The 24,036-nt window shown below is 39.5% G+C and overlaps 3 protein-coding genes across 10 annotated transcripts in view; 2 read left to right on the top strand and 1 right to left on the bottom strand.

Moving 5' to 3' along the window:
* The window catches only part of sgk1 (serum/glucocorticoid regulated kinase 1), a 33,270-nt gene extending 30,141 nt beyond the window's left edge, over window positions 1-3,129 (top strand). For all 5 annotated transcript variants that reach the window (XM_079336926.1, XM_079336925.1, XM_079336923.1 and 2 more), the window contains 5 exons: window positions 486-722; window positions 830-925; window positions 1,152-1,307; window positions 1,394-1,483; window positions 1,687-3,129. In XM_079336926.1, the coding sequence (XP_079193052.1) occupies window positions 486-722; window positions 830-925; window positions 1,152-1,307; window positions 1,394-1,483; window positions 1,687-1,854 (747 nt within the window). In that variant the 3' untranslated portion in view covers window positions 1,855-3,129. The remainder of the gene's footprint in view (window positions 1-485; window positions 723-829; window positions 926-1,151; window positions 1,308-1,393; window positions 1,484-1,686) is intronic.
* Window positions 3,130-8,135: 5,006 nt separating this feature from the next.
* Window positions 8,136-18,018, top strand: slc2a12 (solute carrier family 2 member 12). 2 transcript variants are annotated; one of them, XM_079358226.1, is made up of 6 exons: window positions 8,136-8,292; window positions 9,044-9,147; window positions 13,280-14,575; window positions 15,048-15,170; window positions 17,568-17,700; window positions 17,814-18,018. In XM_079358226.1, the coding sequence occupies exons 1-6, from the start codon at window positions 8,234-8,236 to the stop codon at window positions 17,908-17,910; spliced, it is 1,812 nt and encodes a 603-aa protein (XP_079214352.1). In that variant the 5' UTR covers window positions 8,136-8,233; the 3' UTR covers window positions 17,911-18,018. The 2 variants fall into 2 exon arrangements, with proteins under 2 accessions (XP_079214352.1, XP_079214353.1); XM_079358227.1 differs by lacking the exon at window positions 8,136-8,292 and adding an exon at window positions 8,616-8,807.
* Window positions 18,019-19,320: 1,302 nt separating this feature from the next.
* tbpl1 (TBP-like 1) lies at window positions 19,321-23,995 on the bottom strand. Of its 3 annotated transcripts, none has more exons than XM_079358428.1 (7): window positions 23,919-23,995; window positions 22,669-22,875; window positions 22,420-22,502; window positions 22,053-22,116; window positions 21,522-21,625; window positions 21,103-21,197; window positions 19,321-20,703 (listed from the first exon to the last, which is right to left on the bottom strand). In XM_079358428.1, the coding sequence occupies exons 2-7, from the start codon at window positions 22,801-22,803 to the stop codon at window positions 20,621-20,623; spliced, it is 564 nt and encodes a 187-aa protein (XP_079214554.1). In that variant the 5' UTR covers window positions 22,804-22,875; window positions 23,919-23,995; the 3' UTR covers window positions 19,321-20,620. The 3 variants fall into 3 exon arrangements, with proteins under 3 accessions (XP_079214554.1, XP_079214552.1, XP_079214553.1); XM_079358426.1 differs by having other exon boundaries at window positions 23,850-23,975; XM_079358427.1 differs by lacking the exon at window positions 23,919-23,995 and adding an exon at window positions 23,109-23,173.
* Window positions 23,996-24,036: the final 41 nt, after the last annotated feature.

Raw genomic sequence — 24,036 nt, 5'->3', positions numbered from 1 at the left:
TCTTTCTTTCTTTCTAAAGGAAACACCTCTCAGGAAATCACGGGGTGGGTTGGGGCAGCGGGAGAGGCTTTGGGCCAAAATTAGCAGGCTCAGTGTGTGTCTAATCGAGCTAATTTCCCGCGATTGTTGCACAAACAGAGACAGTGCTGATTAAATATGGGCCTCATCAGGAAACAGGATGCATTTCTCCCTTCTCTTTCTTCCCTCTCTCACCAAACCTTTAGCCCCTCAATTCATTTGTCATTCCTTGTAAGACTTTTTAAGCTCTAGCTGTCATGACTCTTCATTTCCCATCTCTCCCATTTCCTCTTTGTGTCTCCTTCTGTATTTTATTGCTTTTCTTTCTCTTTATAATTTCCTCTCGCTCCTCCTGGGATTTTGTAGATCATCTTTATCATAGGAAAGTCATTTAAGGTTTTGTGTCTGCCAACACTCATTACAATAACCTTTGCTTCTCTTTTTTTTCTCTTCTCTTTCTCCTCCAGTTGTTCTACCACCTACAGAGAGAGCGCTGCTTCCTCGAGCCTAGGGCCAGGTTCTACTCAGCAGAGATCGCCAGTGCTCTTGGGTACCTCCATTCCCTCAACATCGTGTACAGGGACCTGAAGCCAGAGAACATCCTGCTGGACTCGCAGGGACACATCATTCTGACAGATTTCGGCCTGTGCAAGGAGAACATTGAACCCAACGGAACCACGTCGACCTTCTGCGGAACGCCAGAGGTGAGGACAGCATACTCAGTCATCCAGAGTACCTTTTTATCCTCTGTTTTTACAGCATTCTGTTGTATTTAGTCATGAATCTCACCATCTTTGCCTTTTTTTGTCAGTATTTAGCGCCTGAAGTTCTACACAAGCAGCCATACGACAGAACAGTAGACTGGTGGTGTTTAGGAGCTGTTGTCTATGAGATGCTCTACGGCCTGGTGAGTAAAATCCCCCACACCTTAAGTGACTTGTTTGTAACGTTTGTTATATTGTCATTCTGTACTTATAAGCTAGACTATGAGAAATGCAAGGTCTTATCTTATTTGCTAACCACATGCTTGTACCTGCATGGCTTTAAGAGACAACATCATGTTTGTCATGCAGATTCTTTCTTATCATTGTTGCTCAGATACTCATCACTCTCTTGTTTTTGTCTCTCTTTAGCCTCCGTTCTACAGCCGCAACACAGCCGAGATGTACGACAACATCCTGAACAAGCCGCTGCAGCTGAAACCCAACATTTCCAACGCAGCTCGACATCTGCTGGAGGGTCTGCTGCAGAAGGACCGCACCAAGAGGCTGGGCTGCACAGACGACTTTGTAAGTGTTTGATTTTACGTGATTGTGCGTTTACATGTTAAAAGTGTTTTTGGGGGCATCGTTTAATCATTTGCATCTCTCTACAGGTTGAAATAAAGAACCACATGTTCTTCTCCCCCATCAACTGGGATGACCTCAACGCCAAGAAGATCACCCCTCCCTTCAACCCCAACGTGGTACGTTCCCTTTGTAACACTCTAATAAGTCCCCATGTATAGTGTGATGTCCTAAAGTAAAAGTAGCCAAAGTCCACAAAGTCAAATATTTGGCTTTACATAACTCGATCCTTCCTCTCTTTGGATTAGATCATCTCCAATTATGGGAAGGTATTTTGACTGTTCAAGTCTAACTAATCTCTACTTGTCTCCCCTTCCCTCAGACGGGACCCAACGACCTGCGGCACTTTGATCCAGAGTTCACAGATGAGCCGGTTCCCAGCTCCATCGGCTGCTCCCCCGACAGCGCACTTGTCACAGCCAGCATCAAAGAGGCGGCCGAGGCCTTCGTGGGCTTCTCCTATGCCCCCTCAATGGACTCCTACCTATAGGATTATAACACAGGCACACAGAATGGACCCCAACACAGACTCAATGGACTTGAACTGGGGTTTTTCCATTTACTTGCATCTTGGCCCCACTTTACATTTCCAGTCAGGAAGATGGATAGACCAGAATTAACCCCCCTGCGACATCTAAAAAAAAAAAAAAATCTGTCATGCAAACTCTACAACTTTTGAATGCATTTATAAGTCCTACCACAAGACTATGCAAACCACAATAAAGAACTTATTGGGGTTGTCGTCTATCTTTCCCTGGTGAACCAACGCACAATCCCTCCAACTTCTACGACATGACTCAAAATAAAAGCTCTGCAGCCTTCCAATGTCTTCGTGGAAGTCCTTTGCACACAGCCGAGGCAGCAAACAGGCAGCCGCAACCAACAAGCACACGCAACAACTTTTTCTCAAGAAGAAGGCTGGATTGTTTTGTACAAGCCCCGAGGAGGATTTCCATCTTCATCCATGTAGCGAAGCATCTTTACACTGTCGAGATTCTGTCAAACCACCCACATAGACTGAGCTTTTGAGTTTTGAATAAGTAGCTTGGAGACAAGGTTCATTTTTGGTGCTTTAGTTTCTTATCATTTACTGTCTGGAAAGGGAGTCATTTGAGGCTGAATGTTACAGAGGGAGATGCTTGGCTTTGTTTTTCTCTCTGATGTGCCTTTATTTTTTCTCTCCATCAGAGCTCACATCTGTTGGGTTGTTCCGTGTCGATGTCACCTTGTTGTTTCTTTCCTTTTCGACTTTTGGCATCCCCGGAGAGGAACGATGTAGCACTAAATTTATACACAAGTTCCATCTCTTACCCGTGTGAGGTTGGAACAATGTTTAATATCTTTATTTGCACATAAAACAATAACAGTAATATTGACAGAGAGAGAGAGAGAGAACGAAAGATCACTGCTGCTAGAGAGAGAGAGAGAGAGTGTCAAGTGTTTGTGTAGTTCTTCTTGCCAACATGTCCCTCTCATTGAGTCTTCCATTCGCCTCACATTAATGCAGCGGCAGCCTCAAGCCGAGCAGATGACATGGAAAAACGACACTCCATTTTAATATTGCTGTAATGCAGTTTGACGGTATTTAAGTTTGTTTGTATATTTGGAGTCATGTGTACTAGTTTTAATGTATATTGAACAAAAAATGACTAAAGGTATGCTTTAATATGTATATGTAATGATTCCTGTTAAATGTATTGTAAATTGTAAAACTGTCTAAGATTTATGTGACAAATGTTTTGTTTGCAATAAAAGTTTAACTTTATTACATCACAGATGTTTTTAATCATTGATAAATGGGCAACATTCTCTTCATGGGTCGAACAAAAAAATGTAAAGAATGAAGACAAAATGCTAAACATTTACAGAGCCCAACTGCTGACGAATGCCCCACATTAGTTAAGAGAGGACTTTACCCTCCAGCGTGTGTCAGCACCTTACACAACGATGACTGTGACGTCTAAGCGTGTGTGTGTGCACAGGTCGGACCAGTTTGCAGACAAATTATTGACCGATAAAGCCACTCAATATAAATGAGTTCAGCATTCTTTTTTTTCTTTTTTTGTTGTGCGATTGCATCATAATCAAAGCAGAAATCAAATACTGCTTCATCAGCAGTGGCACAGCAAGTCAGTGTGTCAAACAGTGGAGAACGTGTCCTTCCACTAGACTTGAAGGTGGTGTGATTTAATTAAATGTTTCTGTTGGTTCTTTATATAGGACACTGAATGTCTCACAGAATCAGGGTTATTGTGTAAGTGACCTTCAAACTTCCTGAGAAGAGGATAAAGTGAGGAAAGAATTTTAAACAGGTAGTTTAACATTATAAGAGGAGTTGGAAAGGGGCCCTGGTCAAAGCCACATACTTCCACACAAAAATCCTTATATTCATGTAAAAAGTTGGACCTCTTTTGGCCTGAGAAGTGGCTCCTTTGACTGACCCAAGTTCAGCCGAATAACAATTTGAGGAAATGTTCTTTAAATTATTACTGATCATCGTTGATAGCATCTTATTGGCTAGCTGTTATTCCTCTATCTAAGATAACGGTCTATGTAAATCCTGCATGTTTTTTATCCATGAGGTTACACATTCCTCCATGCCTTAACTCTGTTACACTGACCACACTAACTTACATAATGTTACTGTATTTGTATCATCATCTTGCTCTTTACAATCCCATGGTAGACTATTAGAAACAGACTAACTTGTTTCTTATCAGCCACTGAAACAAAGGTGCAAAGATGAATTAAAACAGGATGTGTGTTGTGTAGAGAAAAAATTGGTACAGTACGGAATATTTTTAAATTCATCAGAGGACTTTGTGATCTTTATTGGCATCAATAGTGTTTTATGTTGTAATTTAGCATAGGGCTGAACATTTGAGACAATACTTCCAGATAGGTTTCTTTTGCAGCTGTAGTCCTGCACTGCCATCTGCTGGCCAAAACGTACGATACATGACAGTTGTGACACAGATTTATAATTTAGAAAGGACAGATTTTACTTTCATATAAAAGTAAATAAATAGTTGAACTGTTAAATTGGATTGATAAATTGAGTTTAACTAAATAATATAAAATCATTTGCTTATGAATATAATTGTATCTTGTTTACACCGTACACAACTACCCAACTTCCCCTTTACTTACTACTTAAGTCACTTTACTTACTTAAGTCATTTTTACACTGTTTCTATATTGCATCGTGTTTTCTCAGTACTTACTGCATGCCATGAGCAGTGACGGTGTTGAATCTTATTTCATCTCCTGATGTTATTTTACAGTATTTGCACATATGACTGTTCAAACACAAACTTGTGATTTTAAACTAATAAATACTTTACAGTCCTTTACTTGCATACTCCCAAAACATCTGAAAGCAATGTAAATAGAACACTACATTAAAAATATTAGTCATATAAGTAACAACAAATTTTATTGGTTAAATGTTGTTTTAGTTAGTTGGACTAAAACATCTTCAAAAGGTTTTGGATAAGTGTCAGGACAAACTAAATAAAGACAATCAGAATAATAAGTGAAAGTAGGATGTGTATATATAAATATCCTATTAATGAAGACAGAGACAAGGATCGCATACAAAAGATGTCAATTAATGTAAAAATGTGGCCGATTTGTACAAGTGAAACTGGCTTATGTTTTACGTTCACATATCTAAATTCTGTACATTTTATTCAGCATTTCCCTCAATAGAGTCCAGAGTGTTGCATTAAGACCACACAGGTGAACTATTCTTCCAAACATGCAACGCTTTTGAGCAGCTTCTAGGAGGAAGCACAAAAACAAAATTACAAAGTGTAAAACCCTTTCACAAAGCTTGAGACAAACTGACATCTAGAAAAAAGCTTTGACATTGTATAAAATAAAATGACATAAGCAAAACGCAGAGGACAAACCAATCTTTCGTTTCAGAAGACTGTGCCCTGTCCAACCCTATTGAAAGTCAGTGTCTCTGTTTCAAACTGATGAGCAACAAAGACTAAGAATTCAACATAAAGCGGTAGAGAACAAGATATTCCAAACAAATAATCTCATAACTGTTGAAGCTATTTAGTCAGATCAGATATTGGATTTTTATTCAGTTGCCCTTTGAGGCTTTGGTTCATCATTGCACATCAAGTTAACACAACTCAGCATAAAAGCCAGTTCTTTTAAACTAGGTGCAGTTATTAATGATATCTCTGAAGCTATAAATTGGCCATTACATAAAGTAACACATGTACTGCTGTAAAAGTTGCTTCTGTCTGTAGGGAGTATTCATGTTCTCCCTGTGACTGCATGGGTTTCCATTTGGTGATAGAATTTCCTTCCAGAAAGCAAAAACATGTAATTAAGGTGAATTTAAGACTCTAAATCAGCCAAGGTATAACATTTAATTTAGAATTCCTTTCTCTTATTTTGTTGTTTTTGTTGTGTTATAAAGCTCACTAAGAATAGAACAGAAATAAAAACAAAAAGTTGAATGATAAAACAATGACATTATTCAAACACGTCAAACCTCACAACAATACCAATGTAGCTTATAACATTTTTGTTTATTTATATGGGGTGATACAAATGAATGTCAATACTTTGTGTCTTTATCTTAACTTAATATATGGGAATTTACAGTACAAGGATGACTGAGGAGGTGAACAAGTTGACAGAATAAACAAAAACTTTCATCCAAAGTGGGTTAAAAATGGAAAGTCTCAAGTAAATCGATGCAGGGAAACAACTGATGAAGCTGGTCTGCCAGCTATGGGGAGCAATGTGCGCACAGTAATACCTGCTAATCACTCCTAGCATATCGATAAAGATTAAATGACAGCCAACAGATAGCGAGTCTATTCCAGATTTCACTAAACGCAACGACCTCACTAATCATGAATCAAATTGACATCCAAGATGTGTTGTGTTACTTCTTTTTTGTACATTAACAGATGATTAATTTTTAGTCAGCTGCTGCTATGGTAACATGTCATTACTTTGACCATTTGTTGTAGTATAACAGAAATCCCTCAAGGTGGCCCTGTTTCCGTTCATCCTGATCTGTTTGTAAGGTAATTGCAGCATCACTGGACAATTTAATCACTCCACATGAATTATAATATGGGCCAAGATTAACCAATTCTGCTTCAGACAGTTATATAGCTACAGATACGTAACACTTATTTAGTCCAAGTGTTGAAAGTGGCATAACTACATTTTAGGAAACAGGAGTGTAAGACTACAAGTGGAAACTGCAGGTTTACTGCAGGTGTATCAAGCTAGTCTTTAGTTTGCTTTATTGCTTGCGCTGTATGAAATATGACACAGAAGCTACATTGCATATAACACAATTCAGTAAATGTGCAATTCCATCGATTTAAGTGTGTAGTTGTTGTTTGAAGTGATTGATCGTGTAGGCTTATAGTTTTTCTATATGGTCATTGCTGAGCGATATCCTTGTGAGGTTTCTGTAAATGACCCTAAATGATCTGAACCATGAGTCATACCCATATCAGTCATGATAGGCCAGGACAATTTGTTGTGGACAAAGCACAAAAAAACCTTGGCTAATGTATTAAACAAGAATAATAAACTATGTGACATAATGATAAATTCCTGTAGGCTAAGGGTCATTCTCTTGTTTAAGAGGTACTTAGCAATTACACTTTATAAATAGGCTACATGCTGCTATAAAGATGTGTAATTTCAGTTAAAAATGTCAGTAGGATTGTGACTGCATGATTTTTTATTAATGGAACACTTTTGAACTGACTGATGTTTTATTTTTTCAAAAATAGCCTACATTTGTTTTACTTCCTCAAAGTAACATTATGCAAGTTTGACCTCTTGGTAATCAATAGGTGTGTCTGCTGATTATAACGTTTCCTGCTGGGTAAGTAAAACATTATCTCTTCCATTTCATAAAGGTGTTTAAAATAGGCTTACATCAAAGTCTGAAAGAGTTAAAGTAAGACAAATAAATCCAGCTAGTAATTGTTACTATCTTTGAGGACAATATCTAAAAGTTGTGTTTTGAAAGATTGACATTGCTGGCATTTATTTCGAAAGGGTATTTACACCCACAGATTGAATGACATGAAGAAATCTGGATTTTGCACAAGTACCTTGTGAAATAATGTAACATTCATGTGAGAGTTTTGCAGTCATAAACTAGGCGATCTACAACAAGTAGGCCACTTACAGTGAACATGTTGAGTCATTACATAAGACAAGCCCTGGTGAACCTAAGAAGGATCAAATTACAGTGTTTAACATAGGTCAAAAAAAATATTGGACTCTATGGGCCATGTCTGGTCATAAGATCTCACAAGATCATCTCGTGGAAAAAAGTAGGCCACGAATGCGCAGACAGAACGGGCTGTCACATGTGAAGCATCAGGGCAGGTGTGACAGTCCAACAAGCCCGAAGAAGAAGACACGGGAAAACAGCAGACAGCAGGTGGACACGCAGCTTGTTTGTTTTTACTTGCAGTGTGAGAGGAGAAGCATTATTGATACAGGTGTAATTTATAGCTTGATCCTATGGTGGTGGCCAACTTCTGAGTGTTGCACGAATGTTGTGACACATGTGTAGCTACGAGGTAAATGAAAACGCACGGAGGAATACTTTTCGATTGAGAATGAGAATGATTTCGTATGAATGCATGTAGTATAAGAACTATTAGTTAAACATTCTTGGACCAATCAAATTTCACCATAGGCGTCTCCATAGCGATTTGACGTCTTCTATTGGTGGTTTTGGGCGTTGGTGGGCGGGTCTTAACGACTGACTTACCAAAACAAGCCGAGTGCGTGCGCCGACACGATCATTGGAGTAAAGGAAAAGTCTCTGCAGTCAAAAAGTCAGAAGAAGAAAGTAAATGGACCGACCGTCAACGAACAATTTAAGCGAACATCAGAGAGACAGCTGGGGCGTCAGGTAGGGAACTTTTACAGATGTCATGACAGCTTCAATGTCTGTTCATTGAACGTGTGCATCAAATGAAAGCTGCTGAAATTATAGCCAATAGAAAAGCCCACCACAGTCAAGCGGCCAACATCTGTGACTGTGTTTTCCATGTTGGTCTTTGAGTTGTAGCTACCAGAAGATTACCTTGTATCAGATTTCAGCACTAGTCCTAAACTTTTTTTTCCTTCTGTATATTATGTATACTGCAAACTTTAGAACAGCTTAAAAGGTCAACACTCACCTAAAACAGAATGAGAGCTGAAGCTGCAAAACTACAGTCTAAGCAACTACTGTACATTCACTCAACAGCCCTGCAGGAACAGAAGGAGCTGCATGTGTCCATTGTAAGCTTCACAGATCTGGTATTTATGACAGCCCTGTTCATCTGAAAGTCAACTTGTCTCCAAGGCCACGCAGAGAATCAGAGCATCAGCTGGTGTTTGTTTACTCCAGGACTGCAAATAATAGGGAGAAAAATGGGGGAGGTATTTAACCATTTATCTTAATCTCAAATGCATGGTTCATATTTAAGATATGGCGTTTGGACCCACTTTAGTGACTTAATGAAGTTTGGTGATTAGGGCACTACATGGGAGGTTAAGCATTCATTTTGTAGAAGCATGGCTAGGAACTTACTGCTAGCTGTTTTCATAGTGATCCTACAGTAATAGTGCTTTGTCTTTTAATTTGTTGGCTTGCATCTACTGTATTTTTACAAAAGGTGGTCGACGATGGACCCGAAGAGTGAGACCAGGAAGATGGCTTCTTACCTCCCAGATAACCCCTCCTCTGGGACCCAGAAACTGGCCCCGGCAAAAGGACCAGGTACAAACTGACACATTTAATCACTTCCAGCTTAAAGACATAGGTGTGTTAGTATTATTTTTGGAGCGTACAAATGAATGACTATATAACCTCAGTCAGGGTGTACCTGCCTTATTCAGAAACGCCTACAATGTACATTCCCTGGCATCCATCACTCAGCCTCCATACAAAGACGAATCTGTCATCAGACGTCAGTCAGTGAGTAATAAATGTGATCCTGATCCTGATCAGTGATCCTGATAACAGACAAAACAAATACGAATTTAATGCTCATTTAAAAAATCTTGCTCTTCACTTTTCTCAGAAAGGTTAGTCAGTTAACTCGGTAAACTCAACTCCAGGAACAGATGTTTGACTTTTCAAGAACACTACTATATTTGTTGTTCATCATTAAGCCCAAATGTGGGTTTTTTTTGCTGAATCGACTATTCTCTCAGGCGCTGATTAATGATGAAGCCAAAAGTTTATAACTCTAATTATGCCTGTGTCAGGACGTCCTGATCTGGCTCTCGAATAACAAAAGCTGTGACACGCCCTCGTCAAAAGCTTCCTGCTCGTCAATCTGAATCTGTTCTATTAACCCGCTGATTTGATTCTAGCTGTGACCTGAGTTCAGCTTCCATTGAGACACATTAAAGCTGTTGCATCAGCCTGGAATAGTCAGCAGAGGTAAATGTATTCGCCATGAAAGCTTTATGTGTACTTCAGCACATTTAGTAAAATACCATGAACTAAATTGAATAATTATATCTAACTTACTCCCCGTCTTAAAATCTGGACCTTTCTGCACGAGTGTAACAGTTGTTTGGCATCTTTAGCTGAAGTCAGACTTTGATCAGTAGTATAATCACTGAAGTCTGATAAAGATTTTTCACTGCTGATTTTTATTCTTTTACCCCATTCATGTTAGTTTACACAACACAAGCTGGACACATACAGTAACTATGTCAGTCTAGACAACATATAGGCCCTCTTGAACATATTGTTCAAATATTCTTGTTTGTGGCCATCGAAAACGGGGGGGTTGCATGTACTGCACTTGATGCATGTATTGTGTTTTTCTGTCCATCTTGGGTCCACACACTTCGCAGCGCTTGGTTTTCGTTGTTGCTGGGCGCAATAGAACAATGAAAGGATCAAGAATTTTGAAACTTGTTGTCTTCTCAGGATTTTAAGTCTCCCCAGTTCATCGAGAACTATGTATGTTAAGATGTCCTGTATGACAAAGAATATCACCAGTGGCCAGCTTAGGGTCCTTGATTAGCAGCTGTAGGCAGTCACAGTCCAGCTGCTGATTGGATGTGACTGTGGCTCGTCTTTGTTTTGGACATAGCTGACGCTCATTCTCTTCTTCAAAGTCACTGCCACACTTTTTCAGAAATGTGGTCGTCGCACTCTGAAACCTCTTCCTCTACATTATCATCAAAAGCTTCTCTCTCTTCCAAAATCAACTGAAAGGATCTTTTGGCCATCTTGATCAGTTGTGATAAGAAACTGGTTAAACTGGTGTCTTGTTTATTTATTTAGTATATATATATATATATATATATATATATATATATATATATATATATATATATATATATATATATAAATATTTTTTTAATTTATAATTAAAAATATTATTTTTTTATTTCTTTTCACACTTTATTCGCCCTGGTTCAGAACATCCTGTATGTAATATAACTGAGTAGGGGGTTTGTAAAACGGGTCCCACAGACCCAAACACCATGCAAGGGTTAAAGGAAGTTAGAGATGAATACATCAGGTATGTGTGTGCAAAGGACAAAGTCTGTAATCGTACTTGTTTTTCGGGACACGTCTGACTAGGACATAAGGTGTTTGTAAATGTGAGGTCAACTCCTCTCATGCCTGTAGCACATTCACACAATGACTTGCTTCAGCATTCTTCATTTGAACCTTTGACCTCTAATTTGCACACAGTCAGCATTTGTAGAAGATGTCATGGTTAGAAAGGCATCATCATCACTGTAAAGAGTCAACCTTTTTGGTCCCAAGCAGTTACATTTACTGTGTTTTCTTTTTTATCTTATAAGGATAAGGATAATCTTTATTGATCCCCCAATGGGGGAATTTTGGGTGTTACAGCAGCTCCAAAAAACAGGGAATATAAACGGCATCAATAGCAAAAAAGAAAAAAAAAAGAACAGCTATGAGCAAGTTTACATTAATTAAATAAGGGGATAAAAAAATACAAAGACTTAAATAATACAAGGCATAAACACTATGTACACTTTCGCTCGTGGAAAGACAGATCAGGAATGAAAACACACAGTGTGTAACACTAAACGTTATCAAATGTTTTTTTCTTGTATTTAAAGTTAAATTTAAAGTTAAATATTTTTAATTTCTCTGTTATTTCAATTAATTTACAGGTAAGTTTGTTACCTGAATGTCTGTTCTGTGACTTTTTTTTAAATTGTTACTTGTGAACTAGCAGCTGCCTGATCACCCGAGGGGAAAAATGCTTTTTACAGTCTAAATCAGTATGCATATATACTGCGTGCGACAGTAGCATGTAGGGCGACAGCCAGTCGTCATTTATTTTGCCGTATGCTTGGCCAAGTTAAACTGGTTTCTGGTCACAGAATGCAGAAGTAGACATCTGTCAATCTGGAGGTAAACGCTGCTGTGGTGTAGTGAAATAAGCAGACAAGTGATTCATTTTTTTTGTCTGGGTGATTTTTCATTCAACTTGTTAGATGGTATGTTTGTGTGTTTTACTCCGACTTTGATTATTGAACATAAACTAATTAATAATACAGTCAACAATCTCTCATATCTTCTGTCATTCATACATAAACCCAGGGTTGAAATATGATGATTGTACTTTTCAGGCATTCAGGTTTAATTTTGACTCAGCTGTGAGAGGGGAAACACTGGCGTTAGAAATTGTTTGATTAAATACACCTTTAATTAGGGTCTAATCCCTGCCCTGCACGAGACAGGGCAACAAGTAAAATTCTTAGTATGTGTTGTGTTTCGTAGAAATACAATACCTACTGGATTACACACCGGTACCATGTCACTCTTATCCCTGATTATTACAACCTTTTACTGAAATTGTTTGCATGATCAGATTATGTTTGGACTGAGGCAGGCTGGTGCAAAGGCTCCGAATGTTGAGTGGGCATTTTGACAGCAACATGTGAAATCCTGTTAGCACCTGGGGCAGCAATATGTGTGGCCAGTTTAGCTTTTTTTTTTTTTTTTAATTTATTCATCTTCAAGTTGTGCAAAATGTAAATATATAATGATATATAATATGTATCCTGACTAAAGTATCATGTCAACAATTGTGGCAGAATATGTTGCAGTTTCCCCGCCATTGTGATGCAAATGTTTGCACAAAGGCCACATTGAAGTGGACACACCATGATCTCTACAATAATGATAATTATAATAATCCCATTATTTATAAAGCACTTTTAAAAGTGCCACAAGGGCAGCTCTTAAAATAAAAACAAAAAGAAACAAGCAGACCAAAGTTAAAAGTGGACCCAGACTTGTCTAATCCAAAACTCTCATATCGTTCTAAAGAGCCTGAACAACAAAGGCTTGATAACCTTGAGTCGAGAGCCGAGATTCAGGAATGGAAAGAAAGTTCCTAGATGATCTCCAACACTGATCAGGTTCGTAAATCTTTAAACGATCTAAAATGTCAGCTGGTGCTTTACTATGTACGGCTTTAAAAAAAAGCAATCAAATCGTAAAATCTACTCTAAAAACTGAACAGTGAAGGTCATCAAGAACCGGAGTCACGTTCTCACTTCTGCTCGAGTTAGTTAAAAGCCAAGCACCAGCACTTTGGACTAATTCAAGTTACACTTGGTTATATTTAGTTCTACTTTCTCTACGGATGCTTGAGGGAAGTGGGGTTGTGTTGATCAAGTCTGCAGGGCATGAATACGCAAAATAGCTCAACGTCAAGGGAGAGACAGAATCAAATCTAAGCATATTATCTTCACAATATTTAACAATGCTTTAATACATCATGTTTTCATCTTATCATGGAGGTCTACCAGTAACTCAAAGGACTTCTTACAGCAAAACTAGAAACCGTTCTTATACTTTGATTATCTTACAGTATATTGTCTGTCCCTGTCTCTAGGCTGCAGCTGGCTGGTGGTGGTGGCGACTGTCGCGGCCTCTCTGAGTGGCTTGATGCTGGGCTATGAAATGGGTCTGACCTCTGGCGTCCTCTTGCAGCTGCGGGGCCTCCTATCCCTCTCCTGCCGGGAACAAGAACTGCTGGTCAGTTCCCACCTGCTCGGCGCTCTCCTCATTTGCCTGGCCGGAGGTCCCATTCTCGATCGCTACGGCCGCCGCTGGGCGTTGCTCCTGAGCGCAGTCCTGGTGGTCGGAGGAACAATTGTGCTCATCGCCCTCACCTCACTGGCCTCGCTGACTCTTGGCCGGGTGATCGTCGGCATGGGGACATCTCTGTCAGGGACAGGGGCGTGTCTGTACATTGCGGAGATTTCGCCGAGGGAAAGGAGGGGTCTACTGGTGACGCTGTACGAGTTCATGCTGGTTGTGGGAGTCATGCTGGGTTTCAGCTGTAGTTATGCTTTTGCTACTCTTCCTTATGGCTGGGTGTACACTTTTGGACTCGTAATCCCACCTGCACTCTTGCAGTTCAGCGTACTTTTGTTTCTCCCACCAAGCCCTCGATTCCTTGTGGCGCAGGGAAAAGTGGAGCAAGCCAGGAAAGTGCTGACCACAATGAGGGGCGGGGTTAAGGACCAAGTGGAGGTGGAACTTAGAGACATTCAGGTGGGGCTTAAAGAAGAATCAGACCATAGTTTCCGGGAGTTGTTCAGTTCCAAGGCTAACTTGCGTTCTAGGCTGCTAACGGGTGTAGCCTTAGTTTTCCTTCAGCAGGCTACAGGTCAGCCCAACATCCTGTCCTACGCTTCCCCTCTCCTCCGAAGTGTCGGCTTCAACAGCGACGCGGCAGCGACATTAGCATCCACCGGCTTCGGAGTGGTCAAAGTAGTCGGCACCATCCCAGCTGTGCTGCTGGTCGACCGTGTGGGACCCAAGAGGTTTTTAAGCGTGGGTGCTGTTGCAATGGGAATTTCTTTAGTTGCTCTTGGGACATTGACTCTGCAAAGTCACACTCACCTCACCAGCCTGTGTACAAGTCAGACTATACTAAACCACACACATTCACAATGGGATTTAAACAGAACCTCTATGGACCTGGATAAAAGCGACTTTTTCTCCACTGAGCTCCCCACCCAATGGAACAGTGAGGAAGCACAGTGGACCAACAGAGAGGTTGATGGGATTAGTGAGCAAGAAGGAGGAAGGACGCATGGAGAAGTTTCTTCCTCATTGAGAGTGGCGTCCTTGATCAGCTTGCTGCTGTATGTAGCGGCCTTCTCCGTCAGCCTCGGCCCAAGTATGTACCCGATCACTTCCTCTGTATGCACACCACTCAAAATAGATCAAAATCTATCTATCTATCTATCTATCTATCTATCTATCTATCTATCTATCTATCTGTGACCTAGATTTAAATCTTTGTCAATGTAAGTATACTGATGTACCTGATGACACCACACCTCCTGTGCTGTTTCAGCATATCAAACAAACCGCAGATATTTCACATACAGTACATACTGACACACATTTATCTGCTTCTAATGGCTGTAGCATTCACCACGCTACGTAAAGGACAAAGTACAAACATTTATCATACAACAACTAGGTGTAGGTGAAGTATAGACCTTAATTGTCTCCTCAGATAAAGCAGTGTGGAGCCTGACTTTAAAGATTCAAGTCTCTCCTAAACTTTACCCACAGAAATGTTGAAGACTGAAATGAGTATCACTCTGTGCTGATGTCTTAGTAACTCCAGTCTTCCTTTGCAGTGGTGTATGTGGTTCTCAGCGAGATCTTTCCCATGGGAGTGAGAGGCAGGGCTGTGTCTGTGGTGTCGGCAGTGAACTGGGCCACCAATCTGCTCATCTCCATGACGTTCCTCACAGTAACAGGTGTGTAAAAAATGAGTTTGTGCCTTTTTTTTTTCCACACAGCTAGACACACAATTAAAGATCTTACAGAAAGTTTACGTGACCATGATACGATATGTCCATTTGATCTGACAACAGAAACTTAATGTGGGATTTATCTGATCTGATTTAGATTGCTTACAATTCAGGGGGCCTTTGTATGATATAATAGGTGAATTTAAGAGAGTTGGTTTTGTTTCAGAAATTTCCAAAACAAGAACTATAAAGAATTTGACCATTTCTTTGAAAATATCATTATTGGGCAGATTTCAGTCGGCGCATCTCAAACTAGACAGTATGGAGATATTTTCACCTCTGGCTACTGTTACTATTTTGTTTTTTAAATTAAGGAAGCAAATAAAACATATTGATCATTATGCCGATACAGAAATATAAAGCTCGACATACAGAATATAACTCATTGACTTACTAAAACATTGTTGCTCTTGATTGTCGTGGAGACTTTCAACCTGATTCTCTTTCGACGTCATACTGTACCGTCTAAGAACTGTTTGCACACACCTACTGTAACCAGCTCGTCAAAGCTTCAAGTATAACTTGCCCTACATTGCATAGTTTGCTTACCAGTACAAGCTTCATCACAACAAGCTGATATATCATACCGATCATTTTAAATTATCACTTGTCATTTGAACTAGCCACTCCCTGCACATAATGATGAGGCATGATAATATAATGTACAGCATAGACAAAGACAGCACAGCAAGCAGGGAGTAAAAACAAAACAAGCAAATTATAAGCAGGGTGTGTGTGTGTGTGTGTGTGTGTGTGTGTGTGTGTGTGTGTGTGTGTGTGTGTGTGTGTGTGTGTGTGTGTGTGTGTGTGTGTGTGTGTGTGTGTGTGTGTGTGTGTGTGTGTGTGTGTGTGTGTGTGTGTGTGTGTGTGTGTGTGTGTGTGTGTGAGATTTAAGTTAACAATATTTTTCTTTTTTTTACTCTTTTCTTGTCCTTCTATCTTCGTTTTTTCCTTCCCCTCCTCTTATTCTATCCCTCCATTGCACTCCTTCTTTCTATATTATCAATTTATTAGTTCAGTTATTGTGCGATGCACTGTAGTGGTGTCCCTGTTTTAGTTGCCCCCAGACCCTACTGAGGGGGGCAACTAAATGGGTTGCCCACTGCTACCCTCTCGCCAATACTGAAACAACCCCCAGACCTGATGGGAAGGGATCTGTGTGTTTGGTCTTTAGAGTTCTTTCCGATGGATTTCTTTCTTTTTTGATTGTAGTTATTTCTTATGTATGAATAAAACATGGAGCACTCAGAGGGTGGCGGCTACGGGAGGGGCTGGAGGATAGATAATGAGAGAAAGAGATAATAAAGAAAAAAGAAAAGGGTGGTTGGTTGATGATTGGTTAATTGTGTTCCAGTGTAGTGTGTATTATTTAGATAAATGTTAATCATATAACAATAATAATAATATATAATTATAGTAATAATAATGTCATTCATCAATAATAGGTAGTTGATAACAGTGAAAAAGAAAGAAATATATGGCAGGTATTGGTAATAGAAGAGAATATCAAATTTCTCAAAATTAATGATTAATTATTAGTAAATTTTTTAGTGAGAAAAAAACAATATAGATCAGAGTTACTGTAAACAAATAAATAAAAGTAAGAATGTGACACATAAGTGGCAATAAAAAACATCACACTACGGTAATTTAGGGGAGAACATGGGAAGCAGTTGGAAAGAGAGAAAAAAAATTAAATAATAAATAAATGAATAAATAAATAAATAAAGGGGCGTGTAATTGGGGTTTCCAAAAAGATTCGTGTTTGTGTGAGTGTGTGTGATTGGTGCACGGGCAGAAAGAGTTGATGAGTATGATGTTGTGGGTAGTTGTGAGTTTAATTGATTATTGGGTTCCAGACAGATTCGAAGCATTTGAGCATGAGCATTTTGTTTTTTTGATTAAGGCAGAGAGCTGTTCTATTGATTTGATTGATTGATATTGAGTTTTTTTTTTTTTTCAATGTGCAATGTTGTTGTTTTTTTTTCTCGATTTCCAGTTCATGAGGGCAGTTTTCTTGCACAGAAAATCTTAACAGTCCTGGATAGTTCACTTAGCTCCTTTTATAAGAGGTAGTTGTGTGTACCTCTTCTTTGATTTGTGTTTATCTCATCTATTCTGTTTACATTTTTATTTTCTATTTCCTACTTGGTTTTGTGCTGCTGCTGCTTCTGCTGCTGCTGCGACGCCCACATTTTGCCTTCTTGGTCTTATCTTAACTAACAAACACAATCAAGCAAGTAGCTTAGCAACAAAGTGTTAAGTGTCTTGAGATAACACCTGTTATGAATTGACGCTATACAAATAAAGATTGATTGTATTTCTTTGCTCTTGTTTTTCCAGAATGGATCGGAGTGCATAATGTGATGTTCCTCTACGCTGCCATGAGCTTCGTTCTGCTGGTGTTTGTCATCCTCTGTATCCCTGAGACCAAAGGCCGTACGCTGGAGGAGATATCGAAAGAACTGGCCAAGAAGTGAGCGGCAGCTTTACACATCACCTTCATGTTTACTTAACCAGTTTACCAGTTTGACTTGTTTATGTAGTGGATTTGTTCATCCTCTGTTTTACCTGTCTTTGTTTTTCCAGGAAGCACTTTGAGGTGAGACAGTATCGGCAGGTTCAGCCGAAGGAAAGCCTGAGTGGCAAGAGCAGCGTGTCAAAAGAGATTTCAGTAAATGTCTGACTCCTCGAACAGATGACAACCGTACACCTCAGCTGATGAGCAGGGATCAACCAGGACAATACTTACAAGCTGTGCTTAAAAGACGCTCACCTTTTATGGCAGTTTACTTAATACTGCGTGTAAAGGGATGGTGATATTACACTTCAAAGACGGAGGGATGCAGAAGTATTTTTTGAATTTGTTTAAATGAAAGCTCGGGGTTCACACTTGCTTGAAAAAGGGCAAAAAAGAGGTCAACTATGGGGATTTGATATGTGAATATATAACATGTTATAATGGTCTTTTAATTCCTTTCTCCTCTTACTTAAGGACAACAATGAAAACTGGTGTTTTCTTTTTACCTCTTCAGTCTTAAAGATTTTCAATTCCAAAAGATGTTGTAATGACTAAATATGACTATTAATTTATCACTGAGACTCAAAGATGAGACGAATTTATCAAGTCATAAACAGCAACAGTGTTTGCTGGGTTACAAAATCACTTTCTAAACCATACAAGGTTTTATGCATGTCCTCCTGTTAAGTGTTATGTAATAACAGAAACAAGGTTCAAACCAGTCACACCTGGATTGTCTCCATGTCCCTGTCTCGGGAAAGGCCTGGCGTCTTCTCTGTCATATTTTATGGGAACATGCAATCAAGAAAATATCAAGTCGCCAGCTGCAGAATCTTCGACTCCAACCAAACTACTTTACGTACGCCAATGTTCCTCAAGGTAACGTGTGTTGGATAATACATCAACTCGTACAGTTGTGTCACCAGTAGGGTTGCAAAGGGGTGGAATGTTTCCGGTAAATTTCGAGAAACTTTCCATGGGATGTTAATTGGGAATTTAAGGTCATTTTATCGAACTGTATCCATGCATAAATATAAACATTTTGTTTTGTCTTAAGCAGACATGCATGCATAATAATACAATTAAAAAAAACATTTCAACACATGTACATTTTAAATATATCAAGTGTACTTTACGTGAAATCTGGATGTTTTAATCACGATCATGCTGAAATACATTTTACCCTACGATATTTAAGTTAACTATAAGGGCCAACTCTCAGTTTTGTAAATTTCCAGTTTATTCCCATAAATTCTCTTTAATTCCTATGGAAAGTTTCCAACCTTTGAAATTTCAAGGAATTTTGCAACCCTAGTCACCAGTGCGAAAGAGACGATGTGTTTTTGTATGATTGTACTTTAGTATCTGATTAACTTGTGTAAAGTTTAACTGTTTTGATTAAAACTACAAACTTCTAAATCTGTTCTTTGACACACATCCTGTTTTTTTTTTTGCATGTCCTAGTTTAACATGTGAACACATGTTTGTGTATTGAAACTCACTTTACACACAGAGCAAGAAACAAAAGGCTGAGAAATAAAGAGTCAAACACACTGAACAGTCGTCCTGTTGAGGCCTGTTTCATCATTAACCTTTATTTTTATACAAAATACAAAATCCTGCACAAATGTCACAAATCTTTAATTCACACTGGATCACACGGTCCATCCCACATTCCGGAAATGACATCAGTGTTTTGGCCGACACCTTTTCATCAGACACTTTTACTATATACATTTAACATAAACTGCCTATCAGTAGGATTCCATTCATTGTGTTGTTTCTTGTTTGATCCACAGACGGTTGGTGATTCAGACAGTTGAGGGTTAATGGTGCGAGCGTGGCCTCTTTGAACCCTTTCTTTTCTTTTTGACTGTGTTAAGAATGTGTATGAATTCATCTCCAAATGCTCTGCATGGGACAGTGATCAAAAATCTCTGCTCAACACCGTTGTATACTTCTGTTATAGTGACTTCTTTACATGAACATGACAGCTTCTGAAAACCTTTACAGTTTTCTCAGAGAACAAGTGCAGACTATGGATGTCTTCAAACCTTTTCTTTACAGTCTAAAATATTTTAAAATCTATCTTTTTGTGAGATTAACAGCCTCTATAAACATGTTCAAGTTTGCCTCGTGTGTGAAATATCATTCATGGAAGAGAATTAAAATCGTATAATGTGTGCATTATGATCAGATGACGAAGTTTGAAACAAACAAGGTCGAAAAGATACAGAACAGTCGACCGTATAAAGTACAAAAATGTTACAAAATAATTCAATTAGACGCCCATGTATTCTATGGAATAGTCCAGATTCGGGCTATGATGTGACTACTGTATGGACCAAAATATTCCTGACATTAAATGGCTTGGATTATGCTTTAACACGTAGAAACGAGCCGTGGACGGAGAGTTTTCCAGAGAGGGTGGAGGAATGGGACGTCTTGTAATCGCGTACGGAGAGTTAGAGGTGAGGCTTCTCAGTGGAAGCACACAGACTCTTCGCAAAGGAGATCGGTGAAAACGTTGTCTTGCAGTAGCCATGCAACAACACTAACAGCAAATAACTTCCTCCACTTTCAGTGTGAGTCGGACACTGACTCATCACTTTCCCCCTAAAGGTTTAAGGTCGTGGCTTCTTTAAGTCTCAAGAGTCCAGGACAGGACCAACTTTAAGTTAGAGGGACAATTTATGTCTCCAACCGGGGTTGTTGAGCGTTAATAAATGAAGTCCAGTCGATGTCCACTCCTCAAGTCTTGTTTGACATTAATGAATGTTGCCACGTAGAGTTTCAAATCAAGCAAATAAATTAAAAGTATTAGGTGCTTCTTCACTTCCTTTCTCTCACGTCTTTCTGTCTTTGACCTCTTGTTTTATTTGCGGAGGGGTTTCTGACACTCGAACAGTAGTGGGTAGACCTGTTCCACAGCTGTGGCCACAGTCTGCACATTTGGTCCTGACCAATGAGATGGAGGGAGGGTGGGGGTGGGGGGAGCATGAAAACAAGTTTTGAGTAATTAAACAGAAAAAGCAATTAACCCCAATTACACAGAAACTGCTAGCATTACAAGAAGGCTGACAAAAAATAATTACAGTAAGTTCTTCTAGGGTCAGGTTTGGCTTATTGCGCCACAGTGCAAGAGTTTCCCCCTGAGCAAAATTCCATCAGGATTTGTTTTTTTTTGTTGTTTGTTTTTTTCAAACTGCTTTTCTGGTTATAACAGGCTAAAAGAGTACATTACGTCGATACAGCCTCAATCCTTTAAGCTGACGAGGCCCCTTCCCATGTAAAGGAGGCCGAAAGACGTAAGTTTGTGTGCGTGTGTGTGTGTGTGTGTGCGTGTGTGTGAGGTACCTGTTACTGTGATGCTGCCAGTAGAGAAAACCTGTATGGTGGCCTTGATGTTTTTGATCCTGTACGTGGCAGCAGGATGGAGCTCTGGTTCATAACTGACGATAAAAACCCAAATAGACAACGTTACAAAGTGTTCATGAAGGCTTTTAAACACACGCCCATGAGCGGCGCTGAGGCTGTACGGAGTGGTTGTTGACATATAAACACCTCAGTGTATTTGATGCACCACATGCTAACCTCTGGGCTCCCACCACTAGAGGGCATCGTGTCCTCACAAATGTTGAATCACTCATAATAGATAGTATAATAACAGGTATATGAAACCAGCATTAATGTGTAAAAGCTTAAAACAAATAATAATAATAAGACTTGAGGAGTAATTCTATTAGTAGTGATTGTGAGGCACGGCACTTTACTACCTGGCAATAGGTCGGTTGTTCTTGGTGAAGTCTATAAGGTGGATTGCAAACGGCATGGAGCACACAGCCAGCACGTTCACGACTTTGAAGGCTGAAAACCTCACCTGAGACGAAACAAAACACACACAGACACAGACATTTACAAATTCATCTCAACGTTTAGAGGTGCCGTGTGCTTGTGAGGCTCTAGGACACCTGCATGTTGGTCTAATCTAAGGTATTACTAAAGACCAGGACTAACTTCACCAAGGAGACAGTAAAGCGTTTTAAGGCTTGCCCCTGTTTGGCACAAATGAATTCGTCAATAAAATGTTTCAACATTTCAAAATTATTTCTGTATTACTTGACAATCTAAACTTGCATGCATACCTTGAGGATTAGCGAGACAAAACACAATGCAGAAAACATAAATATTTTTGATGCACTTTGCACCTGCTTTCAAATATTCTGCACACTGGAGATGTTCATGTTACTGCAGCCAAAAATAAAAAGACCTGTTGACCAGCACAGACAGTAAGAGATTATTCCTACCTTGAAGCCCAGTTTCTGCAGACAGCGTGCTAACCTGCGAGCACCCAGCTTTGCGTCATCCTCACTGAACAAAAGAGGAGAGTGTAGTGAGTGCCAGCACAACAGTAGATTCAGGGCATCGCTATAATGTAAGCTTTGTATATGTGACAGATTTGACAATGGGGCTGCATTATTGACACGGATCTTCAGCTGCAACGACAATAATGAGGCCTGACAGCTCAGGACATCCTCAGCCAATAATTGTCTAACCATAGGAAAATTAATGACTCTGTGTTAACCAGAATGGCCTTTTATGGGTTGTTTTTTTTTAAATCCATTCATCTTAGTGTAAGTGTGTGTAAGCGTTTCTTCCAAGGGGAGTCTGTACCTTGTTGCTCCAGTGCAGATGATTTTCCCTGAGGACCAGATTGAGGCTGTTATCTTGGGTTTACGAAGCTTCATCAGAACTTTCTATGCAAAAGAAAAAAAGTGATCCAAATTTAAATCAGCCAACTGCCGTTATCATACACCTTTCTTCATGCAGCGTTACTGTACAGTGTACACACATAAAGCTGCTTTAGGATCCTGACATGAAGAGAGTAGTCCCTTCTGCGGTAACCTTTGTACTCTTACTTACCCCTACTTCTGGCTTATAGATGACATTGATGCCCTCTAAGGCGATGGTGCGTAGGTTGAGGTGGCACCTGGTCCTGAAGGTTGCCACCACATTGGTGATAATGATATCAAGTGCATCATCGTTGCTGGAATCCATCAGGAAGTGTGCAGTGCGGCGCTTTCTCCTCACGCATTGATCATCAATGCCACCATCACCAACATGTCAGGGCTGCACGAGGACACAACGAGACAAACAAAAAGGGAAACAATGTATTTATAGAGTTGGAAATAAGAATCCTTGTTTGAATCCTAAGCGTGTCCTTAATGCTTTTATGACTGTTTTCACAAGTAACAATAACAATAATTTATATTTTGCACATACAGCACAGCATCGGCTTGCATATAGAGATTATTATACATCATATTTTAAATTATATTTACTGAGAGGGTTTGACTTGTTACCTTAGTAGCATCACCAATACATCTGATTTAATCTATACATCTGTTTCCCTTCCTCCTGAGATAAAGAAGTATGATTTAAAACACGAATCAAACAGTCATCTGAAAGAAATATTAACATCTCTGAAACATGCTACCACTATTTTAGCCTGGTTATTACTTAAGCTAGCATGTAGTGTGTGTGTGTTTTATAGAGTGACAAAATGACTAAAATATGGTGCAAGGATAGAAAAATAAACAATAAATGAGTCTAAAGTGATGTTTAATGCTTCTATAGCTCAATTCCGTGGACTACTATAAATAGTTTTCACAGGATAACAGGGTTTGTTGGTGTTACAGCTGATCTATAACTCATCGCAGTGTGTGAGGGGTTGAATACCAAGGCAGGCTTGTCAGGAAATTATGAAGGCTAATCTTGCAAAAATATAACGCTGGCTCTCTCCTAACTTAGTTTACTCTGACTTCAGTGTGTTGGCATGCTCATCTGGAAAGTATAAAACGATCGAAGACAACAGACGAACAACAAAGGAGCGTGACTCGAGCGCAGCTAATGTTGTAAATAAAGCAGCCCGTTAGCTAGCAACAAAGAAAAGTGCACAGGCAGTAATGAATGAAAAGTTGTCAGCTAAGCTAACTAGCAGGCTAGCTGTGTAACGTTGTGAGGGAGTTTCACAGCTTCCTGTTGAGTTTCAGTTTTAATAACACATACGCTCTGTGAAATGTTTGTTTAGAGTCTTAAGCTACCTCCTTGCTCAGTGCTGAAACCCTCCGAAACATAAACAATCCAGTCAAAGGTGAAATGTGTGCACGGACCCTCTTAGACTCCCTCCGCGTCAAGCGTGACGACGAGTAGGTACTTCCGCTTCAAGCTTTTCAGATTTCAAAATAAAAGCGGATGCCCGCGTTTGGGTTGCAGCTCTACATATACTAT

The sequence above is a fragment of the Symphodus melops genome, assembly GCF_947650265.1.
Source record: "Symphodus melops genome assembly, chromosome: 1".
NCBI lineage: Eukaryota > Metazoa > Chordata > Actinopteri > Labriformes > Labridae > Symphodus > Symphodus melops.
Note: the sequence above shows the minus strand (reverse complement) of the source record. Positions and strands in the feature narration are given on the sequence as shown.